The 22,285-nt window shown below is 25.6% G+C and overlaps 1 protein-coding gene across 1 annotated transcript in view; it reads left to right on the forward strand.

Moving 5' to 3' along the window:
• The first annotated feature begins 19,559 nt into the window (after positions 1 to 19,559).
• Positions 19,560 to 22,285, forward strand: part of LOC143036152 (uncharacterized) — a 67,168-nt gene continuing 64,442 nt past the window's right edge. Inside the window, exon 1 of the mRNA XM_076203400.1 lies at positions 19,560 to 19,644. Coding sequence (XP_076059515.1) covers positions 19,560 to 19,644 — 85 coding nt within the window. The remainder of the gene's footprint in view (positions 19,645 to 22,285) is intronic.

The raw sequence follows: 22,285 nt of genomic DNA on the forward strand, positions 1-22,285 counted from the left end.
ATCATTGCATACTTTGGCACAAATTCAGCTTATATTATTAGGAAACGGGGCAACATGCAGCTGAAAGTAAACACGCACTGTTAACGATAAGTTTCGAACGTACTATTAATGACTTTCATTTTTACTAATAATAAGTTTAGAACATACTAATAATGTCAAGTTTAGAATGTTTAGAATATACTAGTTTAAACGATAATAATAATGACAAGGTTTAATGACAACTCTAACATACACTAATATTGCCAAGTTTAGAATACAGTAATAATGATAAGTTTAGAACGTCCTAATAATGATAAATTTAATATGAAGTATTAATGACAAAGTTTAGAATATACTAATGATGACATGTTTAGAATATACCAAAGAAGACATGTTAGGATATACATGTGTACTAATAATGAAAAGTATCAAACATTCTAATGATCTTTGATGTGTACTTATAATGACAAGTTTAGAACATTCTAATAATGAGAGGTTTGGAAGATGCTACTAAAATAACTAATAATGATGAGTTTAGAATATACTAAGAATTATTAGAATGTACTAATAATGACATGTTTACTAATGATGACAAGTTTAGAAGGTAACATTTATGATAACTTCAATGTTTACTAATAATAACAAATTTAGAATATACTAATAATAAGAAGTGTGCGATTAATTATACATTCTATTTGCACAAATAATGACAAATTTAGAATGTGATAATAATCGGTACTTTTAATAATGTCAAGATTAGAATATAATAGTAATAATAACTTTAATGTATATTGATTCTCTTAGCAATATCTTTAACATGTACTATTAAAGAAACTTTAGAATATACTAAGAATTACAAGTTTAATGTGTCATAATGGCATATTTAAAAGGTACAATCAACTGAAACTTTAATGTGTACTAATAATGAAAAGTTTAGTTTTTTAATAATGACTAACAATAACAGGTAATATTGATTAATTAATGTTTGAATTATTCTAATAATGACAAGTTGACAAGGAATTATCAATGATAACTTTAATATGTTCTAGTAATGACAAGTTTAGAATATACGATTAATGACAGTTTTTAGGTACCACTAATAACAACTTTAATGTGTACTAATAATGACAAATTAAGATTATGGTATTCATGATAATTTCAATGAGTGCTTTTAATGACAAGTTTTGGATATACCAATAAGGACAAGTTCAGAAGATTCTTTTGATAGGAAGGTACTGTTAATGATATCTTTAGTATGCTCTAATAATGGCAATTGTAGGGGATACTAGAAAATATTATGAAAGTTGAGGGTAAGTTTATATAGTAATAATGACAAGTTTAGAAAGTAGTATTAATGGTAAGTTTAATAAGACGTTAAGAACTTATAATGACAAGTTTAGAACATACTAATAATGACAAGTTTACAAGATACTGTTAATGATAACTTTAATATGCACTAATAATGACAATTTTAGAGGATACTGATAATTACAAATATTAGAAGATAATATCAATGATAACTATGATGTGTACTAATAATGACAAAGTTAGAATATACGAATAATGACAACTTTGGAAGGTGCTACAAATCATGTGTATTGATACTAACAAGTTTAGAATATAATGATAATGACAAGTTTAGAATAATAAGTTTAGAATAATGACAAGTTTAGAATAATGACAACTTTAGAATACACTAATATTGCCATGTTTAGAATGAAAAGTTTAGAATATGCCAATGAAGACATGTTTAGAATATGCTAATAGTTAGATTATACGAGTAGAAAGTGCTATAAGTGATAACCTTAATTTGTACTAATAATGATAATTATAGAATATACTAATAATGATCAGATTAAAGATACTATTAATGATAACTTTAATGTGTACTGTTAATGAGAAGTTTAGAATATAGAAGTAATGACATGTTTAAAATGGTAATTTAATGTATTCTAATGTGTTCAAATAAAAAAAAGTTAGGAAGATGCCTTTAATGATACATGTACTAATAAAAAAAAGTTTAAAAGGTATTTTTTATAAGGCAAGTTTACAATATACTAATAATGTCAAGTTAAGAAGGTAATATTGATAATAACGTTAATGTGTACTAATAATGACAAGTTTAGAATATACTAATAATGATGTTTAGATAGTACTATTAATGTGTACTATTAATACCAAAGATATTGATAGTATCTTCTAACCTGTCGTTATTGGAGTATTCTAGACTTGTCATTATTCGTATATTCTAAACATATCTTCATTGGTATACTCTAGACTTATCATTATTAGTATATCACATTAAATTTATCATTAATAGAAGGTTCTAAACATATTACGAGTACATTTTTAACTTTTCATAGATAACGTTAACTTGTACTAATAACGACAATCTTAGAATATGCTAATAATTCCAAGTTTAAGGTACTATTAAGGATAACTTTAATGTCTATCAATAGTGATAAGTTTAGTATATACTGTACTATCAATGAGAAGTTTAGAATATGACAAGTTTACATGTTAATGTAAATTTATAATAAAATGGGAAATTTAGTAAAAAAAAACGTATAGCGTTTAGGAGGTACTATTAGTAAAATCTTTAATGTTAATGTGTACTAATAATTACTTTAATGAGTAGTAATAGTGAAAATTTTACAAAATACTAAGAATAACATGTTCAATCGGAACTATTGATGATAACTTTAATATATTTGTAATGAATATTGTCGATAGTACTATTAATGATAAATACAATGTGTACTATAATGAAAATCTTAGAAAATTATATCTATAATAACTTTAATATGTTTTAATAATGAAAATTTTAGAAGGTTTTATTAAATATCTTTGATTTGTACTAATAATGAACATTTTTAGAATATACTAACAATGGCAACTATAGAATTTCATCATAATGTGTATTAATAGGGACAAATTTATAATATTTTAATTATGACAAGTTTAGAAGGTATTATTAATGATAACTTTAATGTGTACTAGTAATAAAAATTTTAGAATATACTAATAATGACAATTTTAGAAGGTACTATTGCATGATAGCTTTAATGTGCTCTAATAATGACAAATTTAGAATATGCTAGTAATGACAATTTTGTAATATACAAATAATGTCAAGTTTAGAATATTATTAATAATAGCTTTAATGTGACAAGTTTACAATATACCTATAATGCTATCTTCAGATTCATCAGTTTCTGCAATCACGGATAAGGAAGGAGGAGTTGGAATAGGTAAATCTTCACAATGTGGCACGGGAGCAATAGAAGATGGAATGTTCGGATATACAACAGCAGTTCTTCTATCCTTACCCTTCTTGTACTTAGATATGTCGACAATGCAAAAGTAACAGTCATCATGGTGGTTAGTTGGTTCTCTCCAAATGTGAGGAATTGCGAATGGCATACACTTGCGACTGCCACGTAACCACCCTTCCAAGGTTGACCGACAACTTCCACAGCATACATGAGGTGCCCATGGTTTGTCCTCATCACCCATAGGCATGCCAAAATAAGCCTCATAAGCAATGAAACACTTTGATCCCTGTACAATCGTGTGTTTGGTCTGCTTGGGGCTGATGTAATATCCGCAGACAAACGGCAAGATCTGCTTTTGGTAGCCATAGCTATACAATCTGAAAAGACAAAAACACGTGCTATAGCAAAGGGAATTAAGCATTCACTTGCTAACTAGATTACACAGTGAAATACCTAAGCATTTACAAATATAGTAACATAACAATAGAGAATCGAACATATGATCCACAAAAAGTAACGTAAGCACGTCTCAACGCAACGCACCTCACTCTATGACAGTTCAAGCAACACTGACGCTGCAGTGACGCGTTCCTGTGTGTTGCAGCTGTGCTCGCTTCATAATCAGCATGTCAAAGTTACTATATAAACATATCAAACTCACACACTGTGTGCGCAAAGTGGCAAATGTTCTTTTTAGAACAGAAATTCCGAAAGATTACCCTATAAATATGAAAATGTGTGATATGTCATTTATAAAACAAATATTGACATTATGGCAAAACCAAGGTCATATTCGTAATCAGCATGTCAAATTTAGTATATAAACATGCCAAACTTTACACAAACAAAAATTTGTTGCACAGTGTAATAAATAAAACATTCTAATGATGACAAGTTTAAAGGATACTATTAATGATATCTTTGATGTGTACTTATAATGACAAGTTTAGAACATTCTAATAATGACAGGTTTAGAAGATGCTACTAAAATAACTAATAATGACGAGTTTAGAATATACTAAGAATTATTAGAATGTACTAATAATGACATGTTTACTAATGATGACAAGTTTAGAAGGTAATATTTATGATAACTTCAATGTTTACTAATAATAACAAATTTAGAATATACTAATAATAAGAAGTGTGCGATTAATTATACATTTTATTTGCACAAATAATGACAAATTTAGAATGTGGTAATAATCGGTACTTTTAATAACTTTATAGTGTTGTAATAATGTCAAGATTAGAATATATTAGTAATAATAACTTTAATGTATATTGATTCTCTTAGCAATATCTTTAACATGTACTATTAAAGAAACTTTAGAATATACTAAGAATTACAAGTTTAATGTGTCATAATGTCATATTTAAAAGGTACAATCAACTGAAACTTTAATGTGTACTAATAATGAAAAGTTTAGTTTTTGAATAATGACTAACAATAACAGGTTTAGAATATACTAATGAAGACATGTTAGGATATACATGTTTAGAATATATTAAAGTTTAGAAAGTACTATTAATTATAACTTTAATGTGTACTACTAATGAGAAGTATCAAACATTCTAATGATCTTTGATGTGTACTTATAATGACAAGTTTAGAACATTCTAATAATGAGAGGTTTGGAAGATGCTACTAGAATAACTAATGACGAGTTTAGAATATACTAAGAATTATTAGAATGTACTAATAATGACATGTTTACTAATGATGACAAGTTTAGAAGGTAATATTTATGATAACTTCAATGTTTACTAATAATAACAAATTTAGAATATACTAATAATAAGAAGTGTGCGATTAATTATACATTTTATTTGCACAAATAATGACAAATTTAGAATGTGGTAATAATCGGTACTTTTAATAACTTTATAGTGTTGTAATAATGTCAAGATTAGAATATATTAGTAATAATAACTTTAACGTATATTGATTCTCTTAGCAATATCTTTAACATGTACTATTAAAGAAACTTTAGAATATACTAAGAATTACAAGTTTAATGTGTCATAATGTCATATTTAAAAGGTACAATCAACTGAAACTTTAATGTGTACTAATAATGAAAAGTTTAGTTTTTGAATAATGACTAACAATAACAGGTTTAGAATACACTAATAATGATTACTAATTAATTATTATTCTAATAATGACAAGTTGACAAGGAATTATCAACTTTAATGTGTACTAATAATGACAAATTAAGAATATGGTATTCATGATAATTTCAATGAGTGCTTTTAATGACAAGTTTTGGATATACCAATAAGGACAAGTTCAGAAGATTCTTTTGATAGGAAGGTACTGTTAATGATATCTTTAGTATGCTCTAATAATGGCAATTGTAGGGGATACTAGAAAATATCATGAAAGTTGAGGGCAAGTTTATAATACTAATAATGACAAGTTTAGTGTTAATGGTAAGTTAAGTTAAGAACTTATAATGACAAGTTTAAAACATACTAATAAGTTTACAAGGTACTGTTAATGATAACTTTAATATGCACTAATAATGGCAATTTTAGAGGATACTGATAATTACAAATATTAGAAGATAATATCAATGATAACTATAATGTGTACTAATAATGACAAAGTTAGAATATACGAATAATGACAACTTTGGAAGGTGCTACAAATCATATGTATTGATACTAACAAGTTAAGAATATAATGATAATGACAAGTTTAGAATAATGACAACTTTAGAATATGCCAATGAAGACATGTTTAGAATATGCTAATGGTTAGATTATACGAGTAGAAAGTGCTATAAGTGATAACCTTAATTTGTACTAATAATGATAATTATATGATCAGATTAAAGATACTATTAATGATAATTTTAATGTGTACTGTTAATGAAAACTTTAGAATATAGAAGTAATGACAAGTATGGTAATTTTAATGCATTCTAATGTGTTCAAATAAAAAAAAAAGTTAGGAAGATGCCTTTAATGATACATGTACTAATAAAAAAAAAGTTTAAAAGGTATTTTTCTATAATGCAAGTTTACAATATACTAATAATGTCAAGTTAAGAAGGTAATATTGATAATAACGTTAATGTGTACTAATAATGACAAATTTAGAATATACTAATAATGATGTTTAGATAGTACTATTAATGTGTACTATTAATACCAAAGATATCATTAATAGTATCTTCTAAACCTGTCGTTATTGGAGTATTCTAGACTTGTCATTATTAGTATATTCTAAACTTATCAGTATTAGTACACATTAAATATATCATTAATAATATCTTTAAACTTGTCATTATTATTGATCATTTATAGTACTTGCTAAACTTCTCATTATTGGTATATTCTAAACATGTCAATATTAGTATATTCTAAACATATCTTCATTGGTATACTCTAGACTTATCATTATTAGTATATCACATTAAATTTATCATTAATAGAAGGTTCTAAACTTATCATTACGAGTACATTTTTAACTTTTCATATATGTACATTCTAAAGTTGTCTTTGTCATTATTAGCATATTCATAAACATTAAAGTTTACAATTAATAGCATCTTCTAAAGTTGTCATTATTCCAAACTTGTCATTATTAGTACATATTAAATTGATTATTATTCTAATCTTCTTTTTATTAGTATATTCTAAACGTGGCATTATTAATATTAGTACTTATAATAGTACCTTCTAAACTTATCATTAACAATCCCCTCTAAAGATGTAATTAATAGTATATTCTAAACTTGTCAATGTTAGTAGACTTTAAAGTTTTTAACGTACTATAAATAATAACTTGTCACTGTTACCATATTCTAAACTTTTGTTATTAGTATGCTCTAAAATTAACAATACCTTCTAAACATGGTATATTTTATATTTGTTATTATTAGCACACAATAAAGATATTAATTGTATATTCACATTCTTCATTATTAGTATATTCTAAAATTATCATTATTAGTACACATCTATGTTATCTTTAGATACCTTCTAATATTGTTTTTATTGTTAAACTTGTCTGTGTTAGTATAATGTAATTTTTTTATTATTACTACAAATAGTACCTTATAAACTTTCTTTATGTGTATATTTTAAAGTTGTCATTAATAGTACCTTCTAAACTTACCAATACAACTATATTCTAAATTTTAAAATTATCATTAATAGTACCTTCTAAACTTGTCATTATAGTTAACAATTATAGTAACTTCTCAACTTAATATTATTAGTATATTCTAAACTTGTCTTAATTAGTATATTATAAACTTTCATTATTAGTACACATTAAAGTTTTCATTAACAGTGCCTTCTAAACTTCTCATTATAACGTGTCATTACACATTTAAGTTATCATTAATAGGATATTTTAAACTTATCATTATTGCAATATTTTAAACATGTAAATGTGTTTGTGTGTGTACATGTGTTTATAATACACTAATATAAAGTGATAACTTTATTTATGTTTATAATACACTAATATAAAGTGATAACTTTAGTTCCTAATGATGATAACTTGTCATTATTAGGTTATTACACACTTGCAATTTTTAGTATATTTTTTTAATGATTAGCACATATTAAGTCATTATTGGTATATTCTAGTCTTTCCATTATTAGTGCACATAAAAGTTGTCATCAACTATATCTTGCATTATACGTATATTGTAAACTTGTCATTATTAGTACACATTAAAGCTATTATTAATAATACCTTCTAAACTTGACATCATTTGTATATTACAAACTCACCATTATTAGCATATTCTACATTTGTCATTATTAGTGCACATTAAATTAATCATGCAATGCTACCTTCTAAACTTGTCATTATTAGTATATTCTAAACTTGTTATTGTACACATTAAAGTTATCATTAACAATACCTTTTAAACTTGTCATAATTAGAATATTATAAATTTGTCCTTATTGATATATTAACAATACCTTCTAAACTTGTCAAAGTTAAATGCATTATTAATGTACCTTTTAAACTTGTCATTACTAGGATATTACAAACTTGCCATTTTTAGTATATTTTATTTTTTCATGATTTTTTCATGTTAAAGTCATTATTGGCATATTCTAGTCTTACCATTATTAGTACACATAAAAGTTGTCATCAAATGTATCTTGCATTATACGTATATTGTAAACTTGACATTATCAGTACACATTAGAGCTATTAGTAATAATACCTTCTAAACTTGACATCATTTGTATATTACAAACTTGCCATTATTAACATATTCTAAATTTTCATTATTAGTTCACATTAAATTTATCATGCAATACTACCTTCTAAACTTCTCATTATTGGTGTTTTCTAAATTTGTCATTATTGGATTACAATAAATTAATAGTACTACTAGTAATAGTATTACTAACGACAAGTTTAAGGTACTATTAATAACTTTAATGTGTATAACGAGAATTTTAGTATATACTAATGATATGGGTTGATAAAGACAAGTTTCGAACACACTAATTATAACAAGTTTTGATGGTTCTTTTGATAATAACTTTAATGTGTACCAATAGTCACTAGTTTAGAATATACTAATAATGTGTTTAGAATATACTAACGATAATAGGCTTAGAATATAATGTTAATAATGACAAGTTTAGAATATACTAATAATAACAAGTTTATAATACACTAATATACTAATAGTGTATATGTTTAGAATATACTAAAATAAGTTTACAAGGTACTGTTAAGGATAATTTTGATATTTACTAATAATGATATACTAATAATGACAAGTTTACAAGGTAAATTTCAATGACAAGTTTAGAATATACTAATAATGACAAGTTTAGAAGGCACTATTAATGATAACTTTAATGTGGACTAATACTCACAAGTCTAGAATATTGATAACGTTAATGTGTAGTAATGACATGCTTGAAATATATTAATAATGCAAAGTTTAGAAAATACTAAGAATAGCAAAATTAGAAGTTGCAATTAATGATTACTGTAATGTGTACTAATAATGATAAGTTTTGAATATACTAACAATAACATGTATACTAATACTCACAAGTTTAGAATATACAAATAATGACAAGTTTAGGAAAATGACAACTTTGGAGGATACTGATAGTGATAACTTTAGTTCCTAATAATGATAACTTTAATGCGTACTAATAATGACAAGTTTAGAATATACCAAAGAAGATATGTATAGAATATACGAATAATGACAAGTTTAGAAAAGTGTTCTTGATAATAAATTTAATGTGTACTAATAATGGCAAGTTTAGAACATACAAATAATGACAAGCTTAATAGTATATTATAAATGTCATTATTAGTGCAAATTAAATATATCATCAATATTTTGTAGTGATGTCAATATTCATATATTTCAAGCTTGTCGTTATTAGTACACATTAAAATGATCATTAACAGTACCATGTATATCCCAAACATTAATCATTAGAAGACATGGAAGTTTTCATTTATAGTACATTTTACTGTCATTATTAGTATGTTCTAAACTTTTCATTATTAGTACAAATTAAAGTTATAATATATAGTACCTTCTACAGTTGTCATGTACAGTTGTCAGTTGTCATGTACAGAGTGAAGTTATCATGAATATTATTGTCTAATAGTAGTAAATTCTAAACATGTCATTTAAGTTTAGCATTAGTAATACCTTCTAACTTTGTATTTATCAGTGTATTCTAAACTTGCCATTACAAGTATATTCTAAACCTGACATTATTAGCATATGTAAATTTTTCATTATTAGTATATTCTACACTTGTCATTATTAGCTTGTCAATATTTGTATGTTCTAAACCCTAATTATTAGTACACAAACAATATTTTCTAAAGCTGTCATTGTTCTTGTAAGCTTATCATTATTAGTATATTCTAAACTTGGCAATACTAATATATTCGAAAGTTTATAATTATTTAAAACTTGTCATTATTAGTATGTTCTAAAATTGTGAGCATTAGCACATGTTAAAGTTATCATTACAGTATTACTGGCTTCGTAATATGAATTGTTAGTTTTTTTTTCAAAACTAATCATTATTAGTACGTATAGTTAGCATTAATAACAACTTCTAATTATGCTATTAATAATATTTACTAAACTTTGCATTATTAATATAATTCAAACGTGTCATTATTGCTACATATTAACATAATCATTAATATAACATTTTAAACCTTAGATTTGTTATATGTTCTAATAGTCACAACATGTGACTATTAGTACATATTAAAGTACTTAAATAGTGCCATTATTAGTATATACCAAACATTAATTATTAGAAGATATTAAATTTTTTATTTATAATACATTCTAAGTTTGTCATTATTAGTACGTTCTAAACTTGTCCTTATTAGTACAAATTCTAGTTGTCATATATAGAACCTTCTAAAATTGTCATTTTTAGTAATTTCTAAACTTGCCATTATCAATATCTTCTAAACTTTTACACATTAAAGTTATCATAGATATTATCTTCTAAGCTTATCATTAGTCTACTCTAATTATGTCATTATTACTTGTGATTCTTAGTATATTCTAAACTCGTTATTATTGGTACATACTATTTTTTTCATTAATAATACCTTCTAAATTAGTATATTGTAAACTTGTCATTACATGTATATTCTAAACCTGACATTATTAGCATATTCTAAATTTCTCATTATTGGTATATTCAACATTTGCCATTATTAGTACCCATTAAAGCTTGTCATTATTAGTAAACATTAGTTATCACTAACAATACTTTCTTAAGTTGCTATTTTCGTAAATTCGAAAAATCATTATTAATACGTACTAAACATATCTCCTTCGGTATTCTAAACATTGAAGTTATCATTACTAGGACCTTGTATCCTTACCATTATTAGTATATTCTAAATCTGGTAATAAGAATATATTCCGAGTTGATCATTATCCTAAACTTGTCATTATTAGTATATTCTAAACTTTTGAGTATTAGTACATATTAAAATCATCATTAGTAGTGTCTGAACATGTCATTGTTAGTATATTCAAAACTAATTATTAGTACGTATTATAGTTATCTTTAATAGCAAGTTCTACTATGCTATTATTAGTATTTTCTAAACCTTGCATTATAATATGTTTCAAACGTGTCATTATTACTACATATTAACGTTATCATTAATGTAACCTTCTAAACATGTCATTATTGAAATATTGTAAACCTGTGAATATTAGTATACATTAAAGTTATAATCAATAGTGCCTTTAAAATTGTCATTATAATTTTGTCATTGTTCGGATATTCAACTTTCATTAATAGTATATTCTAAATTTATTATTATTAGTATATTCTAAACTTATCATTATTAGTATATTCTAAAATCATCATTATTATATTCTAAATTTGTGATTATTAGTACACTTTAAACTTATCATTAAACCTTGTAAACCTTGTAAACTTATATGCTAAACTTGTCATTATTAGTACAAAACAAAGTTATCATTAATAGAACCTTCTAAACTTATCGTTATTAGTATAATCCACACTTGTCATTATTTCTACACATTAAAGTTATATTTAACAGTATCTTCTAAACTTGTCAATCTCAATTTCTCATTATTGGTATATTCAACACTTGACATTATTAGTACCTATTAAAGCTTGTCAATTTTATGTTCTAAACCCTCATTATTAGTACATGCTAAACACATCTTCTTCGGTATTCTAAACTTTATTGGTATACATTAAAGTTATCATTACTAGGACCTTGTATCCGTATCATTATCAGTATATTCTAAACTTGGTAATAATAATATGTTCCGAGATTATCATTATTCTAATCTTGTCATTATTAGTATATTCTAAACTTCTGAGTAGTACATATTAAAGTTATCATTAGTAGTGTCTTCTAAACATGTCATTGTTGGTATATTCAAAACTAATTATTAGTACGTATTATAGTTATCCTTAATAGCAATTTTTACTATGCTATTATTTGTATTATTAATTATATTATATTTTTATAATTATATTTATATTTATATTTATATTTATATTTATATTTACATTTACATTTATATTTATATTTATATTTATATTTATATTTATATTTACATTTACATTTATATTTATATTTATATTTATATTTATATTTATATTTATATTTATATTTATATTATACTTATATTTATATATATATATATTATACTTATATTTACATTTATATTTATATTTATATTTATATTTATATTTATATTTATATTTATATTTATATTTATATTTATATTTATATTTATATTTATATTTATATTTATATTTATATTTATATTTATATTTATATTTATAAACATGTCATTATTAAAATATTGTAAACCATATAAAAGTTATCATTCATTTTATCTTCCATACATGCCATTATTAGTATATTCTAATTTTATTATTATTAGGACTCATTAAAGTTAAAGTTGATATGTGCTAATGTGGTAATAATGACAAGTTTAGAATACACTAAAAATAGCATTTTTGTAATATAAGTTAAAGATAAGTTCAGAAGGTACCTTAATGACAACTTTTAGAAGATAATGTTAATGATAACTTTAATGTGTACTAATATAAACAAAGTACTATTTACTAATAAGGGTAAGTTTAGAAGGTACTATAATTGATAACGTTAACTTGTACTAATAACGACAAGCTTAGAATATGCTAATAATTCCAAGTTTAAAAGGTACTATTAAGGATAACTTTAATGTCTATCAATAGTGATAAGTTTAGTATATACTGTACTATCAATGAGAAGTTTAGAATATGGCAAGTTTACATGTTAATGTAAATTTATAATAAAATGGGAAATTTAGTAAAAAAAAAAGTATAGCGTTTAGGAGGTACTATTAATAAAATCTTTAATGTTAATGTGTACTAATAATTACTTTAATGAGTAGTAATAGTGAAAATTTTACAAAATACTTGTAATGACATGTTTAGAATATACTTTTAATGATAACTTTAATATGCACTAATAGTAACAAGTTAAGAATATACTAAGAATAACATGTTCATTCGGAACTATTGATGATAACTTTAATATATTAGTAATGAATATTGTCGATAGTACTATCAATGATAAATACAATGTGTACTATAATCAAAATCTTAGAAAAATATATCTATAATAACTTTAATATGTTTTAATAATGAAAATTTTAGAAGGTTTTATTAAATATCTTTGATTTGTACTAATAATGAACATTTCTAGAATATACTAACAATGGCAACTATAGAATTTCATCATAATGTGTATTAATAGGAACAAATTTATAATATTTTAATTATGACAAGTTTAGAAGGTATTATTAACTTTAATGTGTACTAGTAATAACAATTTTAGAATATACTAATAATGACAATTTTAGAAGGTACTATTGCATGATAGCTTTAATGTGCTCTAATAATGACAAATTTAGAATATGCTAGTAATGACAATTTTGTAATATACAAATAATGTCAAGTTTAGAATATTATTAATAATAGCTTTACTGTGACAAGTTTACAATATACTTATAATGCTATCTTCAGATTCATCAGTTTCTGCAATCACGGATAAGGAAGGAGGAGTTGGAATAGGTAAATCTTCACAATGTGGCACGGGAGCAATAGAAGATGGAATGTTCGGATGTACAACAGCAGTTCTTCTATCCTTACCCTTCTTGTACTTAGATATGTCGACAATGCAAAAGTAACAGTCATCATGGTGGTTAGTTGGTTCTCTCCAAATGTGAGGAATTGCGAATGGCATACACTTGCGACTGCCACGTAACCACCCTTCCAAGGTTGACCGACAACTTCCACAGCATACATGAGGTGCCCATGGTTTATCCTGATCACCCATAGGCATGCCAAAATAAGCCTCATAAGCAATGAAACACTTTGATCCCTGTACAATCGTGTGTTTGGTCTGCTTGGGGCTGATGTAATATCCGCAGACAAAACAGAAAGAGTCTGGAGACAAACGGCAAGATCTGCTTTTGGTAGCCATAGCTATACAATCTGAAAAGCAAAGGGAATTAAGCATTCACTTGCTAACTAGATTACACAGTGAAATACCTAAGCATTTACAAATATAGTAACATAACAATAGAGAATCGAACATATGATCCACAAAAAGTAACGTAAGCACGTCTCAACGCAACGCACCTCACTCTATGACAGTTCAAGCAACACTGACGCTGCAGTGACGCGTTCCTGTGTGTTGCAGCTGTGCATGTCAAAGTTACTATATAAACATATCAAACTCACAAACTGTATGCGCAAAGTGGCAAATGTTCTTTTTAGAACAGAAATTCCGAAAGATTACCCTATAAATATGAAAATGTGTGATATGTCATTTATAAAAAAAAAATACTGACATTACGGCAAAACCAAGGTCATATTCGTAATCAGCATGTCAAATTTAGTATATAAACATACCAAACTTTACATAAACAAAAATTTGTTGCACAGTGTAATGAATAAAACATTCTAATGATGACAAGTTTAAAGGATACTATTAATGATATCTTTGATGTGTACTTATAATGACAAGTTTAGAACATTCTAATAATGACAGGTTTAGAAGATGCTACTAAAATAACTAATAATGACGAGTTTAGAATATACTAAGAATTATTAGAATGTACTAATAATGGCATGTTTACTAATGATGACAAGTTTAGAAGGTAATATTTATGATAACTTCAATGTTTACTAATAATAACAAATTTAGAATATACTAATAATAAGAAGTGTGCGATTAATTATACATTTTATTTGCACAAATAATGACAAATTTAGAATGTGGTAATAATCGGTACTTTTAATAACTTTATTGTGTTGTAATAATGTCAAGATTAGAATATAATAGTGATAATAACTTTAATGTATATTGATTCTCTTAGCAATATCTTTAACATGTACTATTAAAGAAACTTTAGAATATACTAAGAATTACAAGTTTAATGTGTCATAATGTCATATTCAAAGGGTACAATCAACTGAAACTTTAATGTGTACTAATAATGAAAAGTTTAGTTTTTGAATAATGACTAACAATAACAGGTTTAGACTACACTAATAATGATTACTAATTAATGTTTGAATTATTCTTATAATGACAAGTTGACAAGGAATTATCAATGATAACTTTAATATGTTCTAGTAATAACAAGTTTAGAATATACGATTAATGACAGTTTTTAGGTACCACTAATAAAAACTTTAATGTGTACTAATAATGACAAATTAAGAATATGGTATTAATGATAATTTCAACGAGTGCTTTTAATGACAAGTTTAGGATATACCAATAAGGACAAGTTCAGAAGATTATTTTGATAATAACTTAAATATGTACTAAGAGTGACAACTTTAGAATATACAAGGTTATACAAGTTTGGAAGCTACTATTAATGATAACATTAATGTGTACTAATTATGAAAGTTGAGAATATACTATTATGGGTAAGTTTATAATATACTAATAATGACAAGTTTAGAAAGTAGTATCAATGGTAAGTTTAATGTAATGATACGTTAAGAATATACTTATAATAACAAGTATAGAACCTACTAATAATGATCAGATTAAAGATACTATTAATGATAGTTTTAATGTGTACTATTAATGACAAGTTTAGAATATACTAATAATGAAATTTTAGAATATTATATTAATGATAACTTTAAAGTGTACCAATAGTGACAAGCTTAGATAATCAGTACTATTAATGATAACTCTAATATGTACTCATAATCACATGTTTAGAATATACTAATAAGGACAAGTTTAGATATGCTCTAATAATGGCAATTGTAGAGGATACTTATAATAACAAATATTATAAAATATTATGAAAGTTGAGGGTAAGTTTAATGACAGGTTTAGAAAGTAGTATTAATGGTAAGTTTAATGATACGTTAAGAACTTATACAATATACTAATAATGTCAAGTTAAGAAGGTAATATTGATAATAACGTTAATGTGTACTAATAATGACAAATTTAGAATATACTAATATTGATGTTTAGATAGTACTATTAATGTGTACTATTAATACCAAAGATATCATTAATAGTATCTTCTAAACCTGTCATTATTGGAGTATTCTAGACTTGTCATTATTTGTATATTCTAAACTTATCAGTATTAGTACACATTAAATATATCATTAATAGTATTTTTAAACTTGTCATTATTATTTATCATTTATAGTACTTTCTAAACTTCTCATTATTGGTATATTCTAAACATGTCAATATTAGTATATTCTAAACATATCTTCATTGTATACTCTAGACTTATCATTATTAGTATATCACATTAAATTTATCATTAATAGAAGGTTCTAAACTTATCATTACGAGTACACTTTTAACTTTTCATATATGTACATTCTAAAGTTGTCTTTGTCATTATTAGCATATTCATAAACATTAAAGTTTACAATTAATAGCATCTTCTAAAGTTGTCATTATTAGTATATTCCAAACTTGTCATTATTAGTACATATTAAATTGATCATTATTCTAATCTTCTTTTTATTAGTATATTCTAAACGTGGCATTATTATCATTAGTACACATTAAAGTAATTAATAGTACCTTCTAAACTTATCATTAACAATCCCCTCTAAAGATGTAATTATTAGTATATTCTAAACTTGTCAATATTAGTACACATTAAAGTTTTTAACGTACTATAAATAATAACTTGTCACTGTTACCATATTCTAAATTTTTGTTATTAGTATGCTCTAAAATTAACAATATATTCTAAACTTGTCATTATTAATACATTCTAAGCTTTCATTATTAGTGTATTCTAAACGTGTCATTATTAGTACAAATTAATCATCATTGATAATAGCTTCTAAACTTCTTTTTCAACTTGTCGTTATTGGTATATTTTATATTTGTTATTATTAGCACACAATAAAGATATTATTAATTGTATATTCACATTCTTCATTATTAGTATATTCTAAAATTATCATTATTAGTACACATCCATGTTCTGGGTGGCTAAAGAAACTCAGAAGGCACAGTTCAAATTTATAGAATTGGAAAAAAATATAATATACGGCACGACACAATGGACAAGCGTGCAGTAGGCGTGAACGTGATTCGTCGACTGACTCCAACGTTCCCGCTTAAAACTACCCACTCCAAGCCTTGCGGCATTTGCTAAAAATAATAAATACTACAGAAATTTATACAACATTATATCACACTATAAATAGAATATAACCTTACAATACAAGTTAATGAACATAAACACACAGTGCCAACACATCGCTCGGCCCGCGCCCTCGGTGCCCACACCGAGCAACCAAGAAAAACTGACCGAGGCACACAGAATACAAATACAGGCAAGCCACACACAAACCACACGCACAAGTGGCAGACAGAAGTGTGGCACACATGGATCTTAAGCACACCCAAAACATTACACAAATACATATACATAATTGAATACAGAACCAACATATACAAACACAAAAAAAGGACATAGAATTGGGTAAACCACAAGAAATACAAGAAGTTTAAACACAATTACACATACACAATGATAAAGAAATGTACTGGCGCCAGTAAAAAAAAAAATAATAATCAGGGCAATTGCCGGACGTCCGGGACACGAAACATGAAACAATACAAAATACACAATATACAAAATACACATGAAATAGACAAGAGACATAGGACAATGGGAAGAACAAAACACCATTGGCAGAAAAATAACAGTTGTAAACATAACAAAGATTACATCCCCTACCACAGGTACGCCAAACCCAAATGAGTCTGCGCCCAAGAAAATACACAATTTACAATAGTAAAGGCTAGGGGGGTACAAAACTTCACAATCCAATTACATACAAATACACAAAAATACATACAAGAGGCTCACTCGACCATCAAGGCACTTCGTGAACGTAGATGATACGAGTGGCCCATTGAGTGTTGGGGGAGGTTGGGTAAATGCAGGTATGGGCACCTGCGTCTTTTTAAGCCTGTCAGAATGGCAAACCTCACTAAGACCCGTAGATGGGTAAAAGAAAACCCTGAATTTGTTGGAATGGAGCTGTTCTGTTACTAAAAAGGGACCTGTGAGTTTACAATTTAGTTTGGACTGGCGGTCCGGCATGCGCCTAAAGACATGATCCCCAACAATTATGTTCACAGGCTTAGCACGACCATGTTGGTGTTTTAACATGTCAGCCTTGGAAATAACAAGTTTGTCCCTAACAGACGCATAAATATCATGCAGCACATGACCCTGAAGTTTACTATAGTCATCCACATTGTAGAGGGGACGAGCAGGACTGTCAAGCATGTCATAAGGGAGTCGTTTCTCTGATCCAAAGACAACATAGTGGGGCGTTTTTCCCGTGGAAGCGTTTATGGTGCTGTTGATACAAGCACTAACATGGGGAAGCCAATCCTCCCAAGACTCATGAAAATGACTAGCAAGGTGACGTAAGATCTCCAAAATTTTCCTGTTCGTCCTCTCTACAAGACCATTGGACGCCGGATGATAAGCAGTAACAAAAGTTTGTTTAATGCCGTAACGTGCACAAATGCCTGCCAAAACCTCGTTCTTAAATTCAGCCCCATTATCACTAAGGAGCACCGAAGGAGTGGTGTATGGACACAACACATGGGAAACTAAAGCATGTGCTACAACTGGTTCAGATTTGTTACGTAAGGGAGCTAGGACCACAAAACGACTAAAATGATCCACACATACAAGGGCATACACAGAGCCCTGTGTGCTATGAGGCAGTTGCAAAAGGTCTATAGCTACCGTCTGAAAAGGGCGAGAAGGAATAGGGTACTCTAAAATGGGAGCAGTGCTCGTAGAACCTTTGTTCTGGGCACAAGAACTACACCGGGCCACATGAGAGGCAATGTCTAGTCGCATTTTAGGCCAATAATACTTCTTCCGTGCCATAGCCAGAGTTTTGTCACGACCTGGGTGACCAGCCTGAGGGGCATCATGAGCAAGGGACAAAACAATGGGAACTAGAGACTCAGGAATCATTAGCTGCGCCACATCCTGCTCAAACACTTCCACATTGCGAATGAGAACCTCGTCCTGTAGGGAAAATTGGTACAGAGGTACTGGTAAAGCTGGTAAGGTGGAATCATCACCAGTCTCTTCGGAGGCGTGGGTTCGAATCCCACCGCTGCCACCAAATGTTCTGGGTGGCTAAAGAAACTCAGGAGGCACAGTTCAAATTTATAGAATTGGAAAAAAATATAATATATGGCACGACACAATGGACAAGCGTGCAGTAGGCGTGAACGTGATTCGTCGACTGACTCCAACGTTCCCGCTAAAAACTACCCACGCCAAGCCTTGCGGCATTTGCTAAAAATAATAAATACTACAAAAAATTATACAACATTATATCACACTATAAATATTCTATTTATAGTGTGATATAATGTATAAATTTCTGTAGTATTTATTATTTTTATTTATTATTTATTCTATTTATTTTATTTATTTTATTTATTGTATTTATTTTATTCATTTTACTTATTTTATTTTATTTATTTTATTTATTTTATTTATTTTTATTTATTTTTATTTATTTATTTTATTTATTTTATTTTACTTATTTTATTTATTTTACTTATTTTACTTGTTTTACTTATTTTACTTACTTTACTTATTTTATTTATTTTAATTATTTTATTTATTTCATTAATTTTATCAATTTTATTTATTTTATTTATTTTATTTATTTTATTTGTTTTATTTGTTTTATTTATTTCATTTATTTTATTTGTTTCATTTGTTTCATCTATTTTATTTATTTTATTTATTTTATCTATTTTATCTATTTTATTTATTTTATTTGTTATATTTGTTTTATTTATTTTATTTATACTATTTATTGTATTTATTGTATTTATTTTATTTATTTTATTTATTGCATTTATTCTATTGATTCTATTTTATTTTATATATTTTATATATTTTATATATTTTATTTTATTTTATTTTATATATTTTATATATTTTATATATTTTATTATTTTATTTTATTTTATTTACTTTATTTTTTTTACTTATTTTATTTATTTTATTTGTTATATTTGTTTTATTTATTTTATTTACTTATATATTTATCTTATTTATTTTATTTATTTTAGTTATTTTAGTTATTTTATTTATTTTGTTTATTTTATTTTGTTTTATTTATTATATCTATTCTATTTATTTCATTTATTTCATTTATTCTATTAATTTTATTTATTTTATTTATTTTACTTATTTATTTTATTTTACTTATTTTATTTATTTTATTTATTTTATTTATTTTATTTATTTTATTTATTTTATTTATTTTATTTATTTTATTTATTTTATTTATTTTATTTATTTTATTTATTTTATTTATTTTATTCATTTTATTTATTTTATTTATTTTATTTATTTATTTTTTATTCATTATATATTTTATTTTTTATTTATTATTATTATTTATTATAACCTTACAATACAAGTTAATGAACATAAACACACCGTGCCAACACATCCATGTTATCTTTAGATACCTTCTAATATTGTTTTTATTATTAAATTCTAAACTTGTCTGTGTTAGTATAATCTAATTTTTTTATTATTACTACAAATAGTACCTTATAAACTTTCTTTATGTGTATATTTTAAAGTTGTCATTAAGAGCACCTTCTAAACTTACCATTATAACTATATTCTAAATTTTAAAGTTATCATTAATAGTACCTTCTAAACTTGTCAATATTAGTACACATTATAGTTAACAGTTATAGTAACTTCTCAACTTGTTATTATTAGTATATTCTAAACTTGTCTTAATTAGTATATTATAAACTTTCATTATTAGTACACATTAAAGTTTTCATTAACAGTGCCTTCTAAACTTCTCATTAAGTTATCATTAATAGGATCTTTTAAACTTATCATTATTGCTATATTTTAAACATGTCAATATTAGATTATTCTAAACTTGTTTCAGTATTAGTACATTGTAAAGTTATCACTAATAGTACTTTCTAAACTTGTCATTATTAGTATATTCAAAACTTGTCCTTTTTACTCAAATTTAAGGTTATCATTAATAGTTCCTTTTAAAACTGTTATTTTTAGTATATTCTAAGCATCTCATTAAAATTGTCATTAATGGTACCTACCCGACCTTTCTTTGTATATTCTAAACTTATTATTAGTATACTCTAAATATATCATTATTAGTTCACTTTAAGGTTACTATTACTAGTACACAATAAAGTTATCATTAAAAGTACATTCTAAAATTGGCATTATTAACTTATTCTAAACTTCTCATTATCAGTAAATTCTAACTTTATCATAAATAATATCTTCCAAACTTTTCATTATTAGTGCATTATGAAATTGTCTCATTACTACTATATTCTAAACTTGTCACACACTAAAGTTATCATTAATAGTACCTTCTATACTTGTTATTATTACCATATTCTAAACTTTTTATTATTAGTATTTTTATCATTAGTATTTTACTATTCGTATATATTGAATTTATCATTTATCTTCTAAACTTGTCTTTATTAGTATATTGTAAACTTGCTTATTATTAGTACAAATTAAAGTTATCTTGAACAGTACCTTTTAAACTTTTAATTATTGGTATATTCTAATCTTTCCATTATTAGTATACATACCTGTACCTTCTAACCCTCTCATTATTGGTATATTGTAAACTTCTGATTATTAGTACACATTAAAGTTATATAATACCTTCTAAACTTGTCAAAGTTAAATGCATTATTAATGTACCTTTTAAACTTGTCATTATTAGGTTATTACAAACTTGCCATTTTTAGTATATATATATTTTTAATGATTAGCACATATTAAAGTCATTATTGGTATATTCTAGTCTTTCCATTATTAGTACACATAAAAGTTGTCATCAACTGTATCTTGCATTATACGTATATTGTAAACTTGTCATTATTAGTACACATT

This window comes from Oratosquilla oratoria, chromosome 20, assembly GCF_046742065.1.
Source record: "Oratosquilla oratoria isolate Oo_2021 chromosome 20, ASM4674206v1, whole genome shotgun sequence".
Taxonomy (NCBI): Eukaryota; Metazoa; Arthropoda; class Malacostraca; order Stomatopoda; family Squillidae; genus Oratosquilla; species Oratosquilla oratoria.